At 43.3% G+C, this 19,936-nt stretch overlaps 3 gene segments (V, D, J or C); all 3 read right to left on the reverse strand.

The window, feature by feature from the left end:
• Positions 1-3,515: 3,515 nt before the first annotated feature.
• LOC148113747 (T cell receptor alpha variable 30-like) lies at positions 3,516-5,382 on the reverse strand. The segment is given in 2 exon segments: positions 3,516-3,924; positions 4,270-5,382. Coding segments are annotated over 2 exon segments (537 nt in total).
• Positions 5,383-8,861: 3,479 nt separating this feature from the next.
• LOC117658783 (T cell receptor alpha variable 30-like) lies at positions 8,862-11,924 on the reverse strand. The segment is given in 2 exon segments: positions 8,862-10,247; positions 10,595-11,924. Coding segments are annotated over 2 exon segments (477 nt in total).
• A 3,201-nt stretch (positions 11,925-15,125) lies between these two features.
• Positions 15,126-17,888, reverse strand: LOC148113748 (T cell receptor alpha variable 30-like). The segment is given in 2 exon segments: positions 15,126-16,176; positions 16,523-17,888. Coding segments are annotated over 2 exon segments (477 nt in total).
• Positions 17,889-19,936: the final 2,048 nt, after the last annotated feature.

Raw genomic sequence — 19,936 nt, forward strand, 5'->3', positions numbered from 1 at the left:
AAGAAGGAAGGATGGAAGGAAGGGAAGGAAGGAAGGAAGGAAGGAAAAGAAAGAAAGAAAGAAAGAAAGAAAGAAAGAAAGAAAGAAAGAAAGAAAGAAAGAAAGAAGGAAGGAAGGAAGGAAGGAAGGAAAGAAGGAAGGAAGAAAGAAGGGAGGGAGGGAGGGGATGGAAGGAAGGAAGGGAAAGAAAGAAAGAAAAAAGGAAGGAAGGAAAAGAAAAAAAGGAAGAAAAAAGGAAGAAGGAAGGAAGGAAGAAGGAAGGAAGGAAGGAAAAGAAAGACAGAAAAAAGGAAGGTAGGAAGGAGGGAGGGAAGGAAGGAAAGAAAGAAGAAAGGAAGGAAGGGAATGGAAGGAAAGAAGGGAAAGAAGGAAAGAAAAAAGGGAAGGAAGGAAGGAAGAAGGAAGGAAGGAAAAGAAAGAAAGAAAGAAAGAAAAAAGAAAGGAAGGAAGGAAGGAAGGGAAAGAAAGAAAGAAAGAAAGAAAGAAAGAAAGAAAGAAAGAAAGAACAAAACAGAACAGAACAGAACAGAACAGAACAGAACAGGCTGAGTCTTAGATGGTTTTTGCCAGTGGTGGCTTATCTACCTCGCATATTTCTTCCTTCTTGCAATACTCTGGAATACTTTGATTCCCTTTCTTGTTGATACCAATGCAGGTTGTACCCACATGCGGCTTGTTTAGAGTCAGCTGGTCCATCTCTGCATCCCGATCACCCAGACGAGATTCATTTCCCCTTCACAGAAATGATCAGCCTTAGAGGGTTTTTGTACAGGCAGCAGGTGTCTTAGTGTTGCTGTGGATCTTGGGCCCCACAGAAATAGACCGCTGAATCTTTCAACTGCACTCTTGTGATGTTGAACTGACTCTTCTTGTTCTGCTTGTCAAAAGAGGCACTGAAGTATCCGCGTTTCTCCAATTTCCCTGATGTAGCCGTTAGGAGAAACACAGGCCCTTCTCCTGGATATTGCCTGTACCAGTACATGAAATAGACATTACTGGAGCTGAACTGACAGGCGATGGTGGAGTCTTCTCCTTCTTTGATGACTTCCACAGGCTTCTGATCCATTCGGTCCTGGCATTGGACCCCTGGAAGAGAAAGACACGGGGATCATTCAGTTGATTGTGAGGAACCTTTGAACGATTTCTCCATCTTGAGCATTCTGTTGCAATTTACAGATGAAAGTCTGTAGAGATTCTCAGTCATCTGAATCATGGTTGTCCCAAAGGTGCTTTTTTCCAAAAGGCAACCGGAGTTTTGTTTTGTTTTGTTTTCCTTTAAATAAGTTTTTTGCTCCTTATCAGTCAGTTGGAACTGAAAAGCTTCTTGGATGAGAAAGAAATGTTTTCAAGGGGGGAAAAAAATGAAGAAAGTTAAGTCGTCTTTTGGAAAAATAGCTTTGAGACAAGCAGATCTTTGGTGTTATGAAGCTGTGGCCCAAGACGTTCTCCTGATCTTTCTTCAACGGGAACCCAGTAGTTAGCTCAATTTCCTCTTCTTGGTTGTCTTCCACTTTGGTGTCAACCAGCAAGTGTCCTTGTAGCACTGTGCTCCCATGCGCAGAAATAGACAGCTGAATCCTTAAGTTGGGTGTCCTTCAGATGCAAAGACGTGGTCTTCTTAACTGTGTCCAGACTCATTTCAAAATGATCCTTTGCTTCAGTCCCTGATGTAGTCCGTAATATCATGAATTCTGGCTGGCCTCCTGGATATTGCTTGAACCACTGAAGACTGTATTCTGTTTCCTGATAGGAGCATTTCGAACGGATGGAGTCTCCTTCCTTAACTGAAAGAAATGGGTGCTCCTGGGTGACTCTAGCTTGATCTGATAAAGCTGTAATAGAAGGTGAATGTTAAAAAAGGAGATGGATGGATGGATGGATGGAGGGAGGGAGGGAGGGAGGGAGGGAGGGATGGAGGGATGGAGGGATGGAGGGATGGATGGAAGGGAGGGAGGGAATGGCATTCCACCAGTCAATTTAGTTCGCTAAACATTTAGAAATTGCAAAGGAGCAATTATCATTCAAAGTTTGCCATCCTACCTTCAAACTCTTTAAATAAATGAATTTTCTGCTGGATGCTTTTCTGGTTTTCTTTTTATGGCTTTTGAAAAATTCAAAGCTGACGTTTTGAAAAGACCTTGCTTCAAAAAAAACAAAAGTAAGCATAAACATGATTTCCATCAATAAATGAAAAAAAAATAAGATGAAAAGGATACCTGTGGAGATGGCCAACAGCAAGGCAATGATCCTACTCCTCAGATCTCCCATTCTTCTTCTTTTGTCTTCAAAAGGGAGGACAAATATGTCCCCAGAAACACAGGAAAGTGAGAACCCTGAGACAGTCTTCTGGGTGGCTTCCTGCTCAGGCCTTCTGGAGATTGAAGATGTGCTCAGCTCTGCTTTGACTCACGTAGATCAAAGGAGGAACCTACCACAAACCCAGAAGATAGAAACTTTGTATTAACGTGTAGACATTTGTGCAAACAAAATAAATCAGGTTCTGCTAACTCCTAGCTGGAAAAATTCATAATGTAGAATATGTATTCCTGCCATGCAAGGGAAAGGAGGTAATTGTTCAATAAGAAATGCAAAACCCCCTGAGTGATGGATCCAATGGGAATCTCTCCTGAGTGTTTTCTCTCAGCCTTATTGATCTTTCCCAACAAAAATGTCTTCTGAAGAAAGGGATCCTTGGATCTTTGGATTCCCCTTTTTACAAAAACTTGGAATTTGAGCAAGGATTCTGGGTTTCTTCATGGAATTCTAGCCATACAGTTTGTTCCATATGGGGGCATCCATATTTGGAGACTATTTGGCTCATCTGCCAAGTTACTATAGTCATATTCTGGGGAATATTGGGAATGACAATGGGACTCTTGGTCACAAGGGTTGAAAGCTGGTATTCAAGGATATGGAAGAAAGGCTGAGCCTCCATCGGGCCTTACAGGAAGGCAGGAAGTGAATCAGAGGACACACAAGGAGATCTCTAAATTCTAGGTTGCATTAGGAAGTAGAACAAATATTCTGAGAATGAAGCAAATCACTTTCCTAACTTGGCCAAGAAAACTGGAGCCTGCTTACCCTCCAGCACCAGAGGTCAAGCTCAGCTTCAGGACATTATTAGCCTACCTTACTCATTTGATAGGACTGTGGGAAAGGAAAACTGCAAGACTCACGTCTTCTTCTCTTGTTTCCTACCATGCCAAGAAGATATATCTCTCCCTGGAAGTTATTGCTCTCCATCCTTTTGACACCAGATATTAGGATTGTTATTTCTACTTCAAGTAATGGGAGTTTCCACTCAACATTCCTTGAGATTTATGATCTGTCCTACCAGAGGGGAAGTTCAGAGAACCAGCAGAGTCAAGAGGAGGGAAAGAGAGACCCATAAAACTCTTACAAGTGTTTCCAGTTGACAGATCTTTACTAGAATCTGGTTGTAGTCTATTGCCCTCTTGTGGGGAGAAGGAGGGCTAGATAAAAAAACACACATTCATCCAAATTTGCCTGTAATCCCCAAAATTTCCTATTGGCCTGTAATCCCCAACATTTTCCCAGCTGGGATTCATTTCCCCTTCAAAGAACTGCTCAGCCTTAGAGGGTTTTTGTATAGGCAGCAGGTGCCTCTGTGTTGCTGTGTATCTCGGGCCCCGCAGAAATAGACCGCGGCATCTTTCATCTGCACTCTTGTGATGTTCAACCGACTTTCCTTCCGCTTCTCAAAAGAGGCACTGAAGTGTCCGCGTTTCTCCAATTCCGTTGCTGTAACTGATAGGAGAAACGCAGGGCCTTCTCCTGGATATTGCTTGTACCAGTGCATTATATTGAGAGTGTTGGCATCCAAGTGACAGGCGATGGTGGAATCCTCTCCTTCTTTGACGACTTCCACAGGCTTCGGATCCACTCGGTCCTGGCATTGGACACCTGTAAGAGAAAGACACGGGGATCATTCAGTTGACTGTAAAAAAACCTTTGAACGATTTCTCTGTCTTGGACATTCTGCTGCAATTCGCAGATGACTTACAAAGGAATCAATAAGGGAGAACAGGCATAAATTGCCATTGTCATTCAAAGTTTGTAATCCTACCTTTACACTCTTAAGTGTTTAAGTAAATGAATTTTCTCCTGGATGCTTTTGCTGGTTTTCTTTTTATGGCTTTTGAAAAAGTCATCTTCTCTTTTGAGAAGACCTTTCTTCAAAAAAAAAACAAAAGTAAGCATAAACATGATTTCCATCAATAAATGAAAAAAATAAGATGAAAAGGATACCTGTGGAGATGGCCAACAGCAAGGCAACAATCCTGCTCCTCAGATCTCCCATTCTTCTTCTTTTATCTTCGAAAGGGAGGACAAATATGTCCCCAGAAACACAGGAAAGTGAGAAACCAGACACAGTCTTCTGTGTGGCTTCCTGCTCAGACCTTCTGGGGATTGGATATCTGCTCATCTTTTCTTTGACTCACGTAGAAGAACACACCACAAACCCAGAATATAGAAGCTTTTGTCTTAACTCACACTCTTGGAGAAAGAAGGAGGCTCTGTTGCATTCTAGCTAAAATAATTCATGGTAGGGAATATATGTCAATAGCTCAACCATATGTGTGAAGAGTGATCATTATTAAATAAGAAATGGGGTAAATGGTCAGTGTTGCATCCAACTGGGATCCTTCCGGTGGGTTTCCTTTCAGCCTCACTGACCTTTATCGAGGAAAGCATCTTCTAAAGAAAGGATCCTTTGGGTCTTCTGATTTCTCTTTGTACTTGGAATTTAAGCAAGGATTCTGGGTTTCTTTATGGAATTCTAACCACACAGCTTGTTCCAAATAGAGAGTATCTATATGTGAGTGATTACAAGGCCCATCTGCCAAATCATTGTAGTTGTGTTCCAGGGTTATTGGGAATGACAATGGGACTATTGGTCACAAGGGTTGGAAGCTGCTATTCAGGGATCTGGAGGAAAGGCTGCACCTCCGTCAGGCCATATAAGAAGGCAGAAGTGTACAAGAGGGCAAACTCACAGGAGATTTCACATCCTGCATCTAACTTTCCAATGCTATGATACATCTTTGCATCAATCTGATTCCCACCAGACACGGGTCTACTCCAAAACGCTAAACATGGAAAGAGAGGTCAAAGGACATGATCTTCATTCCTCCTTTTTCCCTTCCAGCCATCACTTGTAGGACAGCACTTGAATACCCCAAAATGCATTTTTCCATCCTTGCTGGGAGTGGGAAATTACTCAGCATTAGGCTGGGTTGCTACCTCGGTGGGAAAACACAAGGAGATCTCTGAGTTCTAGGTTGCACTAGGAGGTAGAACAAATATCCTGAAAATGAAGCAAATCATGTTCCTAACTTTGCCAAGAAAACTGGAGCCTGTTTCCCCTTCAGCCCCAGAGGTCAAGCTCACCTTCAGGACATTATTAGCCTACTTTACTCATTTGATAGGACTGTGGGAAAGGGAAACTTTTTTAAATTGTTTTTTAAATTTTATAGTGTATCTGTTTTATCTATGGCTGTTCACCACCCTGAGTCCTTCGGGAGTAAGCAGTATATAAATCTAAATAAACTCAAACTCAAACTCAAACTGGCAAGACTCATGTCTTCTTACTTTGCTTCCCAGCATGCCAAGAAGATATATCTCTCCCTGAAGATATTGCTCTCCATCCTTTTGACACCAGATATTAGGATTGTTATTTCTACTTCAAGTAATGGGAGTTTTCACTCAAGCATTTCTTGAGATTTATGATCTGTCCTATCAGGGGGAAGTTCAAAGAACCAGTGGAGTCAAGAGGAGGGTAAAAGAGCCCCATAAAATTTTTACAAGTTTTCCCAGTTAACAGATCTTTACTAGAATCTGGTTGTAGTCTATTGCCCTCTTGTGGGGAGAAGGAGGGTTAGGTGAAAAAACCCACATTCATCCAAATTGGCCTGTAATCCCCAACATTTCCTATTGAGTCATTTGATTGTAAGGTTCATCCCAGGTGCCCTGAAAAACAGTTTATGTGATGTCCTCATGCCATTGTCATCTCATCCCAAACCCATAGCAGATACATTTTAAAGTCAGCTTTAAAATAAGCAGTGTTTTCGGGCTTCTTCCTGGGACATTTTAGTCTTCCATTGCTAAGAGGGTTGATGATATGGTCGTAGATGTCCAGGTCTTTGGGGCCAGTTTAGGCTTTGGTATGCATTCTCCTTTTAGCTATGAACTTGAAGGACCTTTTGACTGGTGCAACAGGAGAGAGCAGATGCTGTATCATGTCTACCTCTATAACTCCGCAGGCTGCTGGCGGACCACAACACCAGAGCCGCCCTGCGGGCCAAATCTAAACACCCTGTGGGCTGGCTCTGGACAGCAGGACAACCCTGCTGTATAACGTCTACCTCTATAGCTTTCAACCAGAGTGTTTCTCACATTTTATTGAGGTTCCTTTGGAAGGAGCACTAGACCTGCTAAGAAATAAATAAATGCAGTTTTAGTGTTTGCAATAGCAAGAATATGTATAGCTCAGAGTTGAATATTAACTCCAGCATGATTTGGAGCCCACCAACTGATTTTTTTTGTTGTAGGCGTGGAAGTTTATTTGGGATTATTTTGAGTTTTTATTTGTCTAAATCAGAACTAGAGTAGAGTAGAGTAGAGTAGAGTAGAGTAGAGTAGAGTAGAGTAGAGTAGAGTAGAGTAGAGTAGAGCAAAAAGAGTTGAAATGGAGCTTGGAGGTCTTCTAGTCCAGTGGTTCCCAACCGGTGGTCCGTGAGAAAATTTTGGCGGTCTGCGGTGCACCCGGGTGGAGGAGCTACTCCGGGATGAGCAATGACCAGTCCTGTGACTAGAGCTCTGGAATATGGGACTGGCCAGGCAGCTCATGGTGGGTTTGTAAATCTCCACCATAGAGGAGGTTGGTGCAACTTGCAGCACAGCCCTCGCTGGCTGGAATGAGGTAATGGTGCAAGGGGGCGTGGCAGTGCAGGTGGGCCGAAGTAACGGGTGGTGGCAACCCCGGGCTGTTTCTTCCCTCTGCTGTAACTTCCTGTCAGCTGAACCCACCAGTGGCTGTCCCTGCCCCTCGCACTCCCTTCCCAGTCACTCCTCACCTGGCCTGAGAAGGGAAGGATGGGGGATGGAGACTCGTTCCATATTCCAGAGTTGGAGTGAAGCTCCATCTCTTGCTGGATCTTGCCCACGTTTCTTCCAGCCCTCATTGGTGCTCCGTGCACCTCAGTCTCTCAGGGAGATGCGTGACTTCCCCTCAGCCCCAAGAAACTGGCTGACCCATGAGATGAGAGAGAGAAAGAGAATGAAAGAGAGCAAGAGAATCAGAGAGAGAATGAAAGAGAGAGAGAGAATGAGAAAGAGTGGCAGAGAGAGAGAAAGAAAGAAAAAGGGGGAGAGAGAGATGAGAGAGAGAAAGAGAGGGGGAGAGAAAGAGAGATGAGAGAAAGAATCAGAGACAGAATCAGAGAGAGAGAGACAGAATAAGACAGAGAGAGAAAGAGACAGAGGATGAAAGAGAAAGAGAAAGGGAGAGAATGAAAGACAGACTCAGAAGGAGAGAAAATCAGAATGAGAGAAATTGAGAGAGAAAGAGACAGAGAATGAAAGAGAGAGAATCAGAGAGAGAGAGAATGAGAGAAAGAGAAAATGAGAGAATCAGAATGAGACAGAGAAAGAGACAGAATGAAAGAGAGAATCAGGGAGAGAATCAGAGAGAGAATGAGAGAGAATCAGAATGAGAGAGAATGAGAGACAGAAAGAGAGAGAGAATCAGAGAGAGAGAATCAGAGAGAGAATCAGAGAGAATCAGAGAGACAAACAGAATGAAAGTGAGAGAGAATGAGAGAGAGAAAAAAAGAGATAGAGAATCAGAGAGAGAATGAGAGACAATCAGAATGAGAAAGAGAAAGAGACAGAGAATGAAAGAGAATCAGAGAGAGAGAGAATCAGAATGAGAGAATCAAAATGAGAGAGTGGGGGAGAGAGAGAAAGAGGAGGGAGAGAGAAAGAGATGAGAGAGAATGAGAGAGGGGAGAGAGAGAGGGAAAGAGAGAATGAGAGAGAAAGAGTGGGAGAGAGAGAGAAAGAGGGGAGAGAGAGGGAAAGAGAAGGGGGAGAGAGAGAGAAAGAGAAAGAGAGAGGAGGGAGAGTGCCTGAAGGACCCCAATCCATCACTGGGTGTCCAGACGCTTCAGCAAGCAGCGCACTGGATTTGTAATAGTGGTCCACGAGATTTAAAATTATGAACTTGATGATCCCTGAGATCCAAAAGATTGGGGACCCCTGTCCTAGTCCAACTTGGAGGTTTTCTAGTCCAACCCCCTGCTTAGGCAGGAAACCCTATACCATTTCAGACAAATGTTGTCCAATCTCTTCTTAAAAACGTCCACTGTTGGATCATTTACAATTTCTGGAGGCAAGTTGTTCCACGGAATAATTGTTCTAACTCTCAGGGAATTTCTCTTTAGTTCTATGTTATTTCTCTCCTTGATTAGTTTCCATCCATGGCTTCTTGTCCTGCCTTTAGGTGCTTTGGAAAATATGTTGACTCCCTCTTCTTTGTGTCTGCGCCTGAGATATTGGAGCATTGCTATTATGTCTCCCCTAGTCCTTCTTTTCATTAAACTAGACATACCCAGTTCCTGCAACCGTTCTTCATCTGTTTTAGTCTCCAGTCCCCTAATCATCTTTGTTGCTCTTCTCTGCCCTCTTTCTAGAATCTCAACATCTTTTTTACATCATGGCGTGTCAGGGTGCTGATTAATCCCATTCTGCCTTTGGGATAATCACACCTTGATTAAGAGGGGCGGATCGAGACCTTTCCTTGCCAGCATACTTTAAGAAAACAAACCGGAAGATATATCTTCTAAGAAAACTCATTTATTTGTTATAAAGAAAATAAAACATCTAACTATCTAAAATTTAATTGTTACATTTTTGCAAAAGTTCTTATCGGCTACTTCTCAGCAGCCGGATGTCTCTTGGCAAGAGAAGAAAGAAAAAGTGTGAGAAGGAATGTGGGTGGAGGACATGCGCAGTTTATCTTACTGATAAGGATTCTTGGCAAGCTACAGAAAGTCTGATAGTCCAGAAATGAGAGCTCAGCTGGTAAATAAAAAAACGCAGTGACATGGCGATCAAAGCTGGATGCAGTATTCCAAGTGTGGCCTTACCAAGGCATTATAAAGTGGTATTAACACTTCACGTGATCTTGATTCTATCACTCTGTTAATGCATCCTAGAATTGTATTGGCCTTATTGGCAGCTGCAGCACACGGCTGGCTCATAGTTATATGATTGCCCACTAGGACTGTGAGATCCTTCTCATGGTTACTACTATTGAGATACATACCACTACCTGGAGACACCTTGATTGAGTTGGGTGGCCATATCAATTTCCTTCAATCAATGAAACTCAATAAGTTTTGGAGATTTGCACCACTGAATTTACACAATGCCATCAGAATAGCTATCTGCAGTCTACTTTTGGGGACTGCCTAAAGAGTGAGAGAAAGAGGGGGAGAAAGAGGGGAAGAAAGAGGGGAAGAGGGGAAGGAAGGAAGGAAGGAAGGAAGGAAGAGAGAGAGAGAGAAGAAAGAGAAAGAGGGGAAGAAAGAGTGAAAGAAAAAGGGGAAGGAAGGAAGAAAGAAAGAAAGAAAGAAAGAAAGAAAGAAAGAAAGAAAGAAAGAAAGAAAGAAAGAAAGAAAGAAAGAGAGCAGAGAACTGCTTGACCTTAGAGGGTTTTTGCCAATGGTGGGCTTATCCAACTGGTATATTTCTTCTTTCTTGCAATACTCTAAAATACTTTGATTCACTTTCCAGTTGATACTAATGCAGGTTGTACCCACATGCAGCTAGTCCATCTCTGCATCCCAGTTACCCAGATGAGATTCATTTCCCCTTTGCAGAACTGCTCAGCCTTAGAGGGTTTTTGGACAGGCAGCAGGTGTCTTAGTGTTGCTGTGGATCTCGGGCCCCGCAGAAATAGACCGCGGCATCTTTCATCTGCACTCTTGTGATGTTCAACCGACTTTCCTTCCGCTTCTCAAAAGAGGCACTGAAGTGTCCGCGTTTCTCCAATTCCGTTGCTGTAACTGATAGGAGAAACGCAGGGCCTTCTCCTGGATATTGCTTGTACCAGTGCATTATATTGAGAGTGTTGGCATCCAAGTGACAGGCGATGGTGGAATCCTCTCCTTCTTTGACGACTTCCACAGGCTTCGGATCCACTCGGTCCTGGCATTGGACACCTGTAAGAGAAAGACACGGGGATCATTCAGTTGACTGTAAAAAAACCTTTGAACGATTTCTCTGTCTTGGACATTCTGCTGCAATTCGCAGATGACTTACAAAGGAATCAATAAGGGAGAACAGGCATAAATTGCCATTGTCATTCAAAGTTTGTAATCCTACCTTTACACTCTTAAGTGTTTAAGTAAATGAATTTTCTCCTGGATGCTTTTGCTGGTTTTCTTTTTATGGCTTTTGAAAAAGTCATCTTCTCTTTTGAGAAGACCTTTCTTCAAAAAAAAAAAACAAAAGTAAGCATAAACATGATTTCCATCAATAAATGAAAAAAATAAGATGAAAAGGATACCTGTGGAGATGGCCAACAGCAAGGCAACAATCCTGCTCCTCAGATCTCCCATTCTTCTTCTTTTATCTTCGAAAGGGAGGACAAATATGTCCCCAGAAACACAGGAAAGTGAGAAACCAGACACAGTCTTCTGTGTGGCTTCCTGCTCAGACCTTCTGGGGATTGGATATCTGCTCATCTTTTCTTTGACTCACGTAGAAGAACACACCACAAACCCAGAATATAGAAGCTTTTGTCTTAACTCACACTCTTGGAGAAAGAAGGAGGCTCTGTTGCATTCTAGCTAAAATAATTCATGGTAGGGAATATATGTCAATAGCTCAACCATATGTGTGAAGAGTGATCATTATTAAATAAGAAATGGGGTAAATGGTCAGTGTTGCATCCAACTGGGATCCTTCCGGTGGGTTTCCTTTCAGCCTCACTGACCTTTATCGAGGAAAGCATCTTCTAAAGAAAGGATCCTTTGGGTCTTCTGATTTCTCTTTGTACTTGGAATTTAAGCAAGGATTCTGGGTTTCTTTATGGAATTCTAACCACACAGCTTGTTCCAAATAGAGAGTATCTATATGTGAGTGATTACAAGGCCCATCTGCCAAATCATTGTAGTTGTGTTCCAGGGTTATTGGGAATGACAATGGGACTATTGGTCACAAGGGTTGGAAGCTGCTATTCAGGGATCTGGAGGAAAGGCTGCACCTCCGTCAGGCCATATAAGAAGGCAGAAGTGTACAAGAGGGCAAACTCACAGGAGATTTCACATCCTGCATCTAACTTTCCAATGCTATGATACATCTTTGCATCAATCTGATTCCCACCAGACACGGGTCTACTCCAAAACGCTAAACATGGAAAGAGAGGTCAAAGGACATGATCGTCATTCCTCCTTTTTCCCTTCCAGCCATCACTTGTAGGACAGCACTTGAATACCCCAAAATGCATTTTTCCATCCTTGCTGGGAGTGGGAAATTACTCAGCATTAGGCTGGGTTGCTACCTCGGTGGGAAAACACAAGGAGATCTCTGAGTTCTAGGTTGCACTAGGAGGTAGAACAAATATCCTGAAAATGAAGCAAATCATGTTCCTAACTTTGCCAAGAAAACTGGAGCCTGTTTCCCCTTCAGCACCAGAGGTCAAGCTCACCTTCAGGACATTATTAGCCTACTTTACTCATTTGATAGGACTGTGGGAAAGGGAAACTTTTTTAAATTGTTTTTTAAATTTTATAGTGTATCTGTTTTATCTATGGCTGTTCACCACCCTGAGTCCTTCGGGAGTAGGGCAGTATATAAATCTAAATAAACTCAAACTCATACTCAAACTGGCAAGACTCATGTCTTCTTACTTTGCTTCCCAGCATGCCAAGAAGATATATCTCTCCCTGAAGATATTGCTCTCCATCCTTTCGACACCAGATATTAGGATTGTTATTTCTACTTCAAGTAATGGGAGTTTTCACTCAAGCATTTCTTGAGATTTATGATCTGTCCTATCAGGGGGAAGTTCAAAGAACCAGTGGAGTCAAGAGGAGGGTAAAAGAGCCCCATAAAATTTTTACAAGTTTTCCCAGTTAACAGATCTTTACTAGAATCTGGTTGTAGTCTATTGCCCTCTTGTGGGGAGAAGGAGGGTTAGGTGAAAAAACCCACATTCATCCAAATTGGCCTGTAATCCCCAACATTTCCTATTGAGTCATTTGATTGTAAGGTTCATCCCAGGTGCCCTGAAAAACAGTTTATGTGATGTCCTCATGCCATTGTCATCTCATCCCAAACCCATAGCAGATACATTTTAAAGTCAGCTTTAAAATAAGCAGTGTTTTCGGGCTTCTTCCTGGGACATTTTAGTCTTCCATTGCTAAGAGGGTTGATGATATGGTCGTAGATGTCCAGGTCTTTGGGGCCAGTTTAGGCTTTGGTATGCATTCTCCTTTTAGCTATGAACTTGAAGGACCTTTTGACTGGTGCAACAGGAGAGAGCAGATGCGGTATCATGTCTACCTCTATAACTCCGCAGGCTGCTGGCGGACCACAACACCAGAGCGGCCCTGCGGGCCAAATCTAAACACCCTGTGGGCTGGCTCTGGACAGCAGGACAACCCTGCTGTATAACGTCTACCTCTATAGCTTTCAACCAGAGTGCTTCTCACATTTTATTGAGGTTCCTTTGGAAGGAGCACTAGACCTGCTAAGAAATAAATAAATGCAGTTTTAGTGTTTGCAATAGCAAGAATATGTATAGCTCAGAGTTGAATATAAACTCCAGCATGATTTGGAGCCCACCAACTGATTTTTTTTGTTGTAGGCGTGGAAGTTTATTCGGGATTATTTTGAGTTTTTATTTGTCTAAATCAGAACTAGAGTAGAGTAGAGTAGAGTAGAGTAGAGTAGAGTAGAGTAGAGTAGAGTAGAGTAGAGTAGAGTAGAGTAGAGCAAAAAGAGTTGAAATGGAGCTTGGAGGTCTTCTAGTCCAGTGGTTCCCAACCGGTGGTCCGTGAGAAAATTTTGGCGGTCTGCGGTGCACCCGGGTGGAGGAGCGACTCCGGGATGAGCAATGACCAGTCCTGTGACTAGAGCTCTGGAATATCGGACTGGCCAGGCAGCTCATGGTGGGTTTGTAAATCTCCACCATAGAGGAGGTTGGTGCAACTTGCAGCACAGCCCTCGCTGGCTGGAATGAGGTAATGGTGCAAGGGGGCGTGGCAGTGCAGGTGGGCCGAAGTAACGGGTGGTGGAAACCCCGGGCTGTTTCTTCCCTCTGCTGTAACTTCCTGTCAGCTGAACCCACCAGTGGCTGTCCCTGCCCCTCGCACTCCCTTCCCAGTCACTCCTCACCTGGCCTGAGAAGGGAAGGATGGGGGATGGAGACTCGTTCCATATTCCAGAGTTGGAGTGAAGCTCCATCTCTTGCTGGATCTTGCCCACGTTTCTTCCAGCCCTCATTGGTGCTCCGTGCACCTCAGTCTCTCAGGGAGATGCGTGACTTCCCCTCAGCCCCAAGAAACTGGCTGACCCATGAGATGAGAGAGAGAAAGAGAATGAAAGAGAGCAAGAGAATCAGAGAGAGAATGAAAGAGAGAGAGAGAATGAGAAAGAGTGGCAGAGAGAGAGAAAGAAAGAAAAAGGGGGAGAGAGAGATGAGAGAGAGAAAGAGAGGGGGAGAGAAAGAGAGATGAGAGAAAGAATCAGAGACAGAATCAGAGAGAGAGAGACAGAATAAGACAGAGAGAGAAAGAGACAGAGGATGAAAGAGAATCAGAGAGAGAGAGAATCAGAATGAGAGAATCAAAATGAGAGAGTGGGGGAGAGAGAGAAAGAGGAGGGAGAGAGAAAGAGATGAGAGAGAATGAGAGAGGGGAGAGAGAGAGGGAAAGAGAGAATGAGAGAGAAAGAGTGGGAGAGAGAGAGAAAGAGGGGAGAGAGAGGGAAAGAGAAGGGGGAGAGATAGAGAAAGAGAAAGAGAGAGGAGGGAGAGTGCCTGAAGGACCCCAACCCATCACTGGGTGTCCAGACGCTTCAGCAAGCAGCGCACTGGATTTGTAATAGTGGTTCACGAGATTTAAAATTATGAACTTGATGATCCCTGAGATCCAAAAGATTGGGGACCCCTGTCCTAGTCCAACTTGGAGGTTTTCTAGTCCAACCCCCTGCTTAGGCAGGAAACCCTATACCATTTCAGACAAATGTTGTCCAATCTCTTCTTAAAAACGTCCACTGTTGGATCATTTACAATTTCTGGAGGCAAGTTGTTCCACGGAATAATTGTTCTAACTCTCAGGGAATTTCTCTTTAGTTCTATGTTATTTCTCTCCTTGATTAGTTTCCATCCATGGCTTCTTGTCCTGCCTTTAGGTGCTTTGGAAAATATGTTGACTCCCTCTTCTTTGTGTCTGCGCCTGAGATATTGGAGCATTGCTATTATGTCTCCCCTAGTCCTTCTTTTCATTAAACTAGACATACCCAGTTCCTGCAACCGTTCTTCATCTGTTTTAGTCTCCAGTCCCCTAATCATCTTTGTTGCTCTTCTCTGCCCTCTTTCTAGAATCTCAACATCTTTTTTACATCATGGCGTGTCAGGGTGCTGATTAATCCCATTCTGCCTTTGGGATAATCACACCTTGATTAAGAGGGGCGGATCGAGACCTTTCCTTGCCAGCATACTTTAAGAAAACAAACCGGAAGATATATCTTCTAAGAAAACTCATGTATTTGTTATAAAGAAAATAAAACATCTAACTATCTAAAATTTAATTGTTACATTTTTGCAAAAGTTCTTATCGGCTACTTCTCAGCAGCCGGATGTCTCTTGGCAAGAGAAGAAAGAAAAAGTGTGAGAAGGAATGTGGGTGGAGGACATGCGCAGTTTAGCTTACTGATAAGGATTCTTGGCAAGCTACAGAAAGTCTGATAGTCCAGAAATGAGAGCTCAGCTGGTAAATAAAAAAACGCAGTGACATGGCGATCAAAGCTGGATGCAGTATTCCAAGTGTGGCCTTACCAAGGCATTATAAAGTAGTATTAACACTTCACGTGATCTTGATTCTATCACTCTGTTAATGCATCCTAGAATTGTATTGGCCTTATTGGCAGCTGCAGCACACGGCTGGCTCATAGTTATATGATTGCCCACTAGGACTGTGAGATCCTTCTCATGGTTACTACTATTGAGATACATACCACTACCTGGAGACACCTTGATTGAGTTGGGTGGCCATATCAATTTCCTTCAATCAATGAAACTCAATAAGTTTTGGAGATTTGCACCACTGAATTTACACAATGCCATCAGAATAGCTATCTGCAGTCTACTTTTGGGGACTGCCTAAAGAGTGAGAGAAAGAGGGGGAGAAAGAGGGGAAGAAAGAGGGGAAGAGGGGAAGGAAGGAAGGAAGGAAGGAAGGAAGGAAGGAAGAGAGAGAGAGAGAAAGAAGAAAGAGAAAGAGGGGAAGAAAGAGTGAAAGAAAAAGGGGAAGGAAGAAAGAAAGAAAGAAAGAAAGAAAGAAAGAAAGAAAGAAAGAAAGAAAGAAAGAAAGAAAGAAAGAAAGAGAGCAGAGAACTGCTTGACCTTAGAGGGTTTTTGCCAATGGTGGGCTTATCCAACTGGTATATTTCTTCTTTCTTGCAATACTCTAAAATACTTTGATTCACTTTCCAGTTGATACTAATGCAGGTTGTACCCACATGCAGCTAGTCCATCTCTGCATCCCAGTTACCCAGATGAGATTCATTTCCCCTTTGCAGAACTGCTCAGCCTTAGAGGGTTTTTGTACAGGCAGCAGGTGTCTTAGTGTTGCTGTGGATCTCGGGCCCCGCAGAAATAGACCGCGGCATCTTTCATCTGCACTCTTGTGATGTTCAACCGACTTTCCTTCCGCTTCTCAAAAGAGGCACTGAAGTGTCCGCGTTTCTCCAATTCCGTTGCTGTAACTGATAGGAGAAACGCAGGGCCTTCTCCTGGATATTGCTTGTACCAGTGCATTATATTGAGAGTGTTGGCATCCAAGTGACAGGCGATGGTGGAATCCTCTCCTTCTTTGACGACTTCCACAGGCTTCGGATCCACTCGGTCCTGGCATTGGACACCTGTAAGAGAAAGACACGGGGATCATTCAGTTGACTGTAAAAAAACCTTTGAACGATTTCTCTGTCTTGGACATTCTGCTGCAATTCGCAGATGACTTACAAAGGAATCAATAAGGGAGAACAGGCATAAATTGCCATTGTCATTCAAAGTTTGTAATCCTACCTTTACACTCTTAAGTGTTTAAGTAAATGAATTTTCTCCTGGATGCTTTTGCTGGTTTTCTTTTTATGGCTTTTGAAAAAGTCATCTTCTCTTTTGAGAAGACCTTTCTTCAAAAAAAAAAACAAAAGTAAGCATAAACATGATTTCCATCAATAAATGAAAAAAATAAGATGAAAAGGATACCTGTGGAGATGGCCAACAGCAAGGCAACAATCCTGCTCCTCAGATCTCCCATTCTTCTTCTTTTATCTTCGATAGGGAGGACAAATATGTCCCCAGAAACACAGGAAAGTGAGAAACCAGACACAGTCTTCTGTGTGGCTTCCTGCTCAGACCTTCTGGGGATTGGATATCTGCTCATCTTTTCTTTGACTCACGTAGAAGAACACACCACAAACCCAGAATATAGAAGCTTTTGTCTTAACTCACACTCTTGGAGAAAGAAGGAGGCTCTGTTGCATTCTAGCTAAAATAATTCATGGTAGGGAATATATGTCAATAGCTCAACCATATGTGTGAAGAGTGATCATTATTAAATAAGAAACGGGGTAAATGGTCAGTGTTGCATCCAACTGGGATCCTTCCGGTGGGTTTCCTTTCAGCCTCACTGACCTTTATCGAGGAAAGCATCTTCTAAAGAAAGGATCCTTTGGGTCTTCTGATTTCTCTTTGTACTTGGAATTTAAGCAAGGATTCTGGGTTTCTTTATGGAATTCTAACCACACAGCTTGTTCCAAATAGAGAGTATCTATATGTGAGTGATTACAAGGCCCATCTGCCAAATCATTGTAGTTGTGTTCCAGGGTTATTGGGAATGACAATGGGACTATTGGTCACAAGGGTTGGAAGCTGCTATTCAGGGATCTGGAGGAAAGGCTGCACCTCCGTCAGGCCATATAAGAAGGCAGAAGTGTACAAGAGGGCAAACTCACAGGAGATTTCACATCCTGCATCTAACTTTCCAATGCTATGATACATCTTTGCATCAATCTGATTCCCACCAGACACGGGTCTACTCCAAAACGCTAAACATGGAAAGAGAGGTCAAAGGACATGATCTTCATTCCTCCTTTTTCCCTTCCAGCCATCACTTGTAGGACAGCACTTGAATACCCCAAAATGCATTTTTCCATCCTTGCTGGGAGTGGGAAATTACTCAGCATTAGGCTGGGTTGCTACCTCGGTGGGAAAACACAAGGAGATCTCTGAGTTCTAGGTTGCACTAGGAGGTAGAACAAATATCCTGAAAATGAAGCAAATCATGTTCCTAACTTTGCCAAGAAAACTGGAGCCTGTTTCCCCTTCAGCACCAGAGGTCAAGCTCACCTTCAGGACATTATTAGCCTACTTTACTCATTTGATAGGACTGTGGGAAAGGGAAACTTTTTTAAATTGTTTTTTAAATTTTATAGTGTATCTGTTTTATCGATGGCTGTTCACCACCCTGAGTCCTTCGGGAGTAGGGCAGTATATAAATCTAAATAAACTCAAACTCAAACTCAAACTGGCAAGACTCATGTCTTCTTACTTTGCTTCCCAGCATGCCAAGAAGATATATCTCTCCCTGAAGATATTGCTCTCCATCCTTTCGACACCAGATATTAGGATTGTTATTTCTACTTCAAGTAATGGGAGTTTTCACTCAAGCATTTCTTGAGATTTATGATCTGTCCTATCAGGGGGAAGTTCAAAGAACCAGTGGAGTCAAGAGGAGGGTAAAAGAGCCCCATAAAATTTTTACAAGTTTTCCCAGTTAACAGATCTTTACTAGAATCTGGTTGTAGTCTATTGCCCTCTTGTGGGGAGAAGGAGGGTTAGGTGAAAAAACCCACATTCATCCAAATTGGCCTGTAATCCCCAACATTTCCTATTGAGTCATTTGATTGTAAGGTTCATCCCAGGTGCCCTGAAAAACAGTTTATGTGATGTCCTCATGCCATTGTCATCTCATCCCAAACCCATAGCAGATACATTTTAAAGTCAGCTTTAAAATAAGCAGTGTTTTCGGGCTTCTTCCTGGGACATTTTAGTCTTCCATTGCTAAGAGGGTTGATGATATGGTCGTAGATGTCCAGGTCTTTGGGGCCAGTTTAGGCTTTGGTATGCATTCTCCTTTTAGCTATGAACTTGAAGGACCTTTTGACTGGTGCAACAGGAGAGAGCAGATGCGGTATCATGTCTACCTCTATAACTCCGCAGGCTGCTGGCGGACCACAACACCAGAGCGGCCCTGCGGGCCAAATCTAAACACCCTGTGGGCTGGCTCTGGACAGCAGGACAACCCTGCTGTATAACGTCTACCTCTATAGCTTTCAACCAGAGTGCTTCTCACATTTTATTGAGGTTCCTTTGGAAGGAGCACTAGACCTGCTAAGAAATAAATAAATGCAGTTTTAGTGTTTGCAATAGCAAGAATATGTATAGCTCAGAGTTGAATATAAACTCCAGCATGATTTGGAGCCCACCAACTGATTTTTTTTGTTGTAGGCGTGGAAGTTTATTCGGGATTATTTTGAGTTTTTATTTGTCTAAATCAGAACTAGAGTAGAGTAGAGTAGAGTAGAGTAGAGTAGAGTAGAGTAGAGTAGAGTAGAGTAGAGTAGAGTAGAGCAAAAAGAGTTGAAATGGAGCTTGGAGGTCTTCTAGTCCAGTGGTTCCCAACCGGTGGTCCGTGAGAAAATTTTGGCGGTCGCTGGCTGGAATGAGGTAATGGTGCAAGGGGGCGTGGCAGTGCAGGTGGGCCGAAGTAACGGGTGGTGGCAACCCCGGGCTGTTTCTTCCCTCTGCTGTAACTTCCTGTCAGCTGAACCCACCAGTGGCTGTCCCTGCCCCTCGCACTCCCTTCCCAGTCACTCCTCACCTGGCCTGAGAAGGGAAAGATGGGGGATGGAGACTCATTCCATATTCCAGAGTTGGAGTGAAGCTCCATCTCTTGCTGGATCTTGCCCACGTTTCTTCCAGCCCTCGTTGGTGCTCCGTGCACCTCAGTCTCTCAGGGAGATGCTTGACTTCCCCTCAGCCCCAAGACACTGGCTGACCCATGAGATGAGAGAGAGAAAGAGAATGAGAGAGAGCAAGAGAATCAGAGAGAGAATGAAAGAGAGAGAGAGAATGAGAAAGAGTGGCAGAGAGAGAGAGAGAAAGAAAAAGGGGGAGAGAGAGATGAGAGAGAGAAAGAGACGGGGAGATAAAGAGAGATGAGAGAAAGAATCAGAGACAGAATCAGAGAGAGAGAGACAGAATAAGACAGAGAGAGAAAGAGACAGAGGATGAAAGAGAAAGAGAAAGGGAGAGAATGAAAGAGAGAATCAGAAGGAGAGAAAATCAGAAGGAGAGAAATTGAGAGAGAAAGAGACAGAGAATGAAAGAGAGAGAATCAGACAGAGAGAGAATGAGAGAAAGAAAATGAGAGAATCAGAATGAGACAGAGAAAGAGACAGAATGAAAGAGAGAATCAGGGAGAGAATCAGAGAGAGAATGAGAGAGAATCAGAATGAGAGAGAATGTGAGACAGAAAGAGAGAGAGAATCAGAGAGAGAGAATCAGAGAGAGAATGAGAGAGAATCAGAATGAGAGAGAATGAGAGAGAGAGAAAGA

Source organism: Pantherophis guttatus, chromosome 4 (genome assembly GCF_059756535.1).
Source record: "Pantherophis guttatus breed Tessera chromosome 4, ASM5975653v1, whole genome shotgun sequence".
In the NCBI taxonomy this organism is placed as follows: Eukaryota; Metazoa; Chordata; class Lepidosauria; order Squamata; family Colubridae; genus Pantherophis; species Pantherophis guttatus.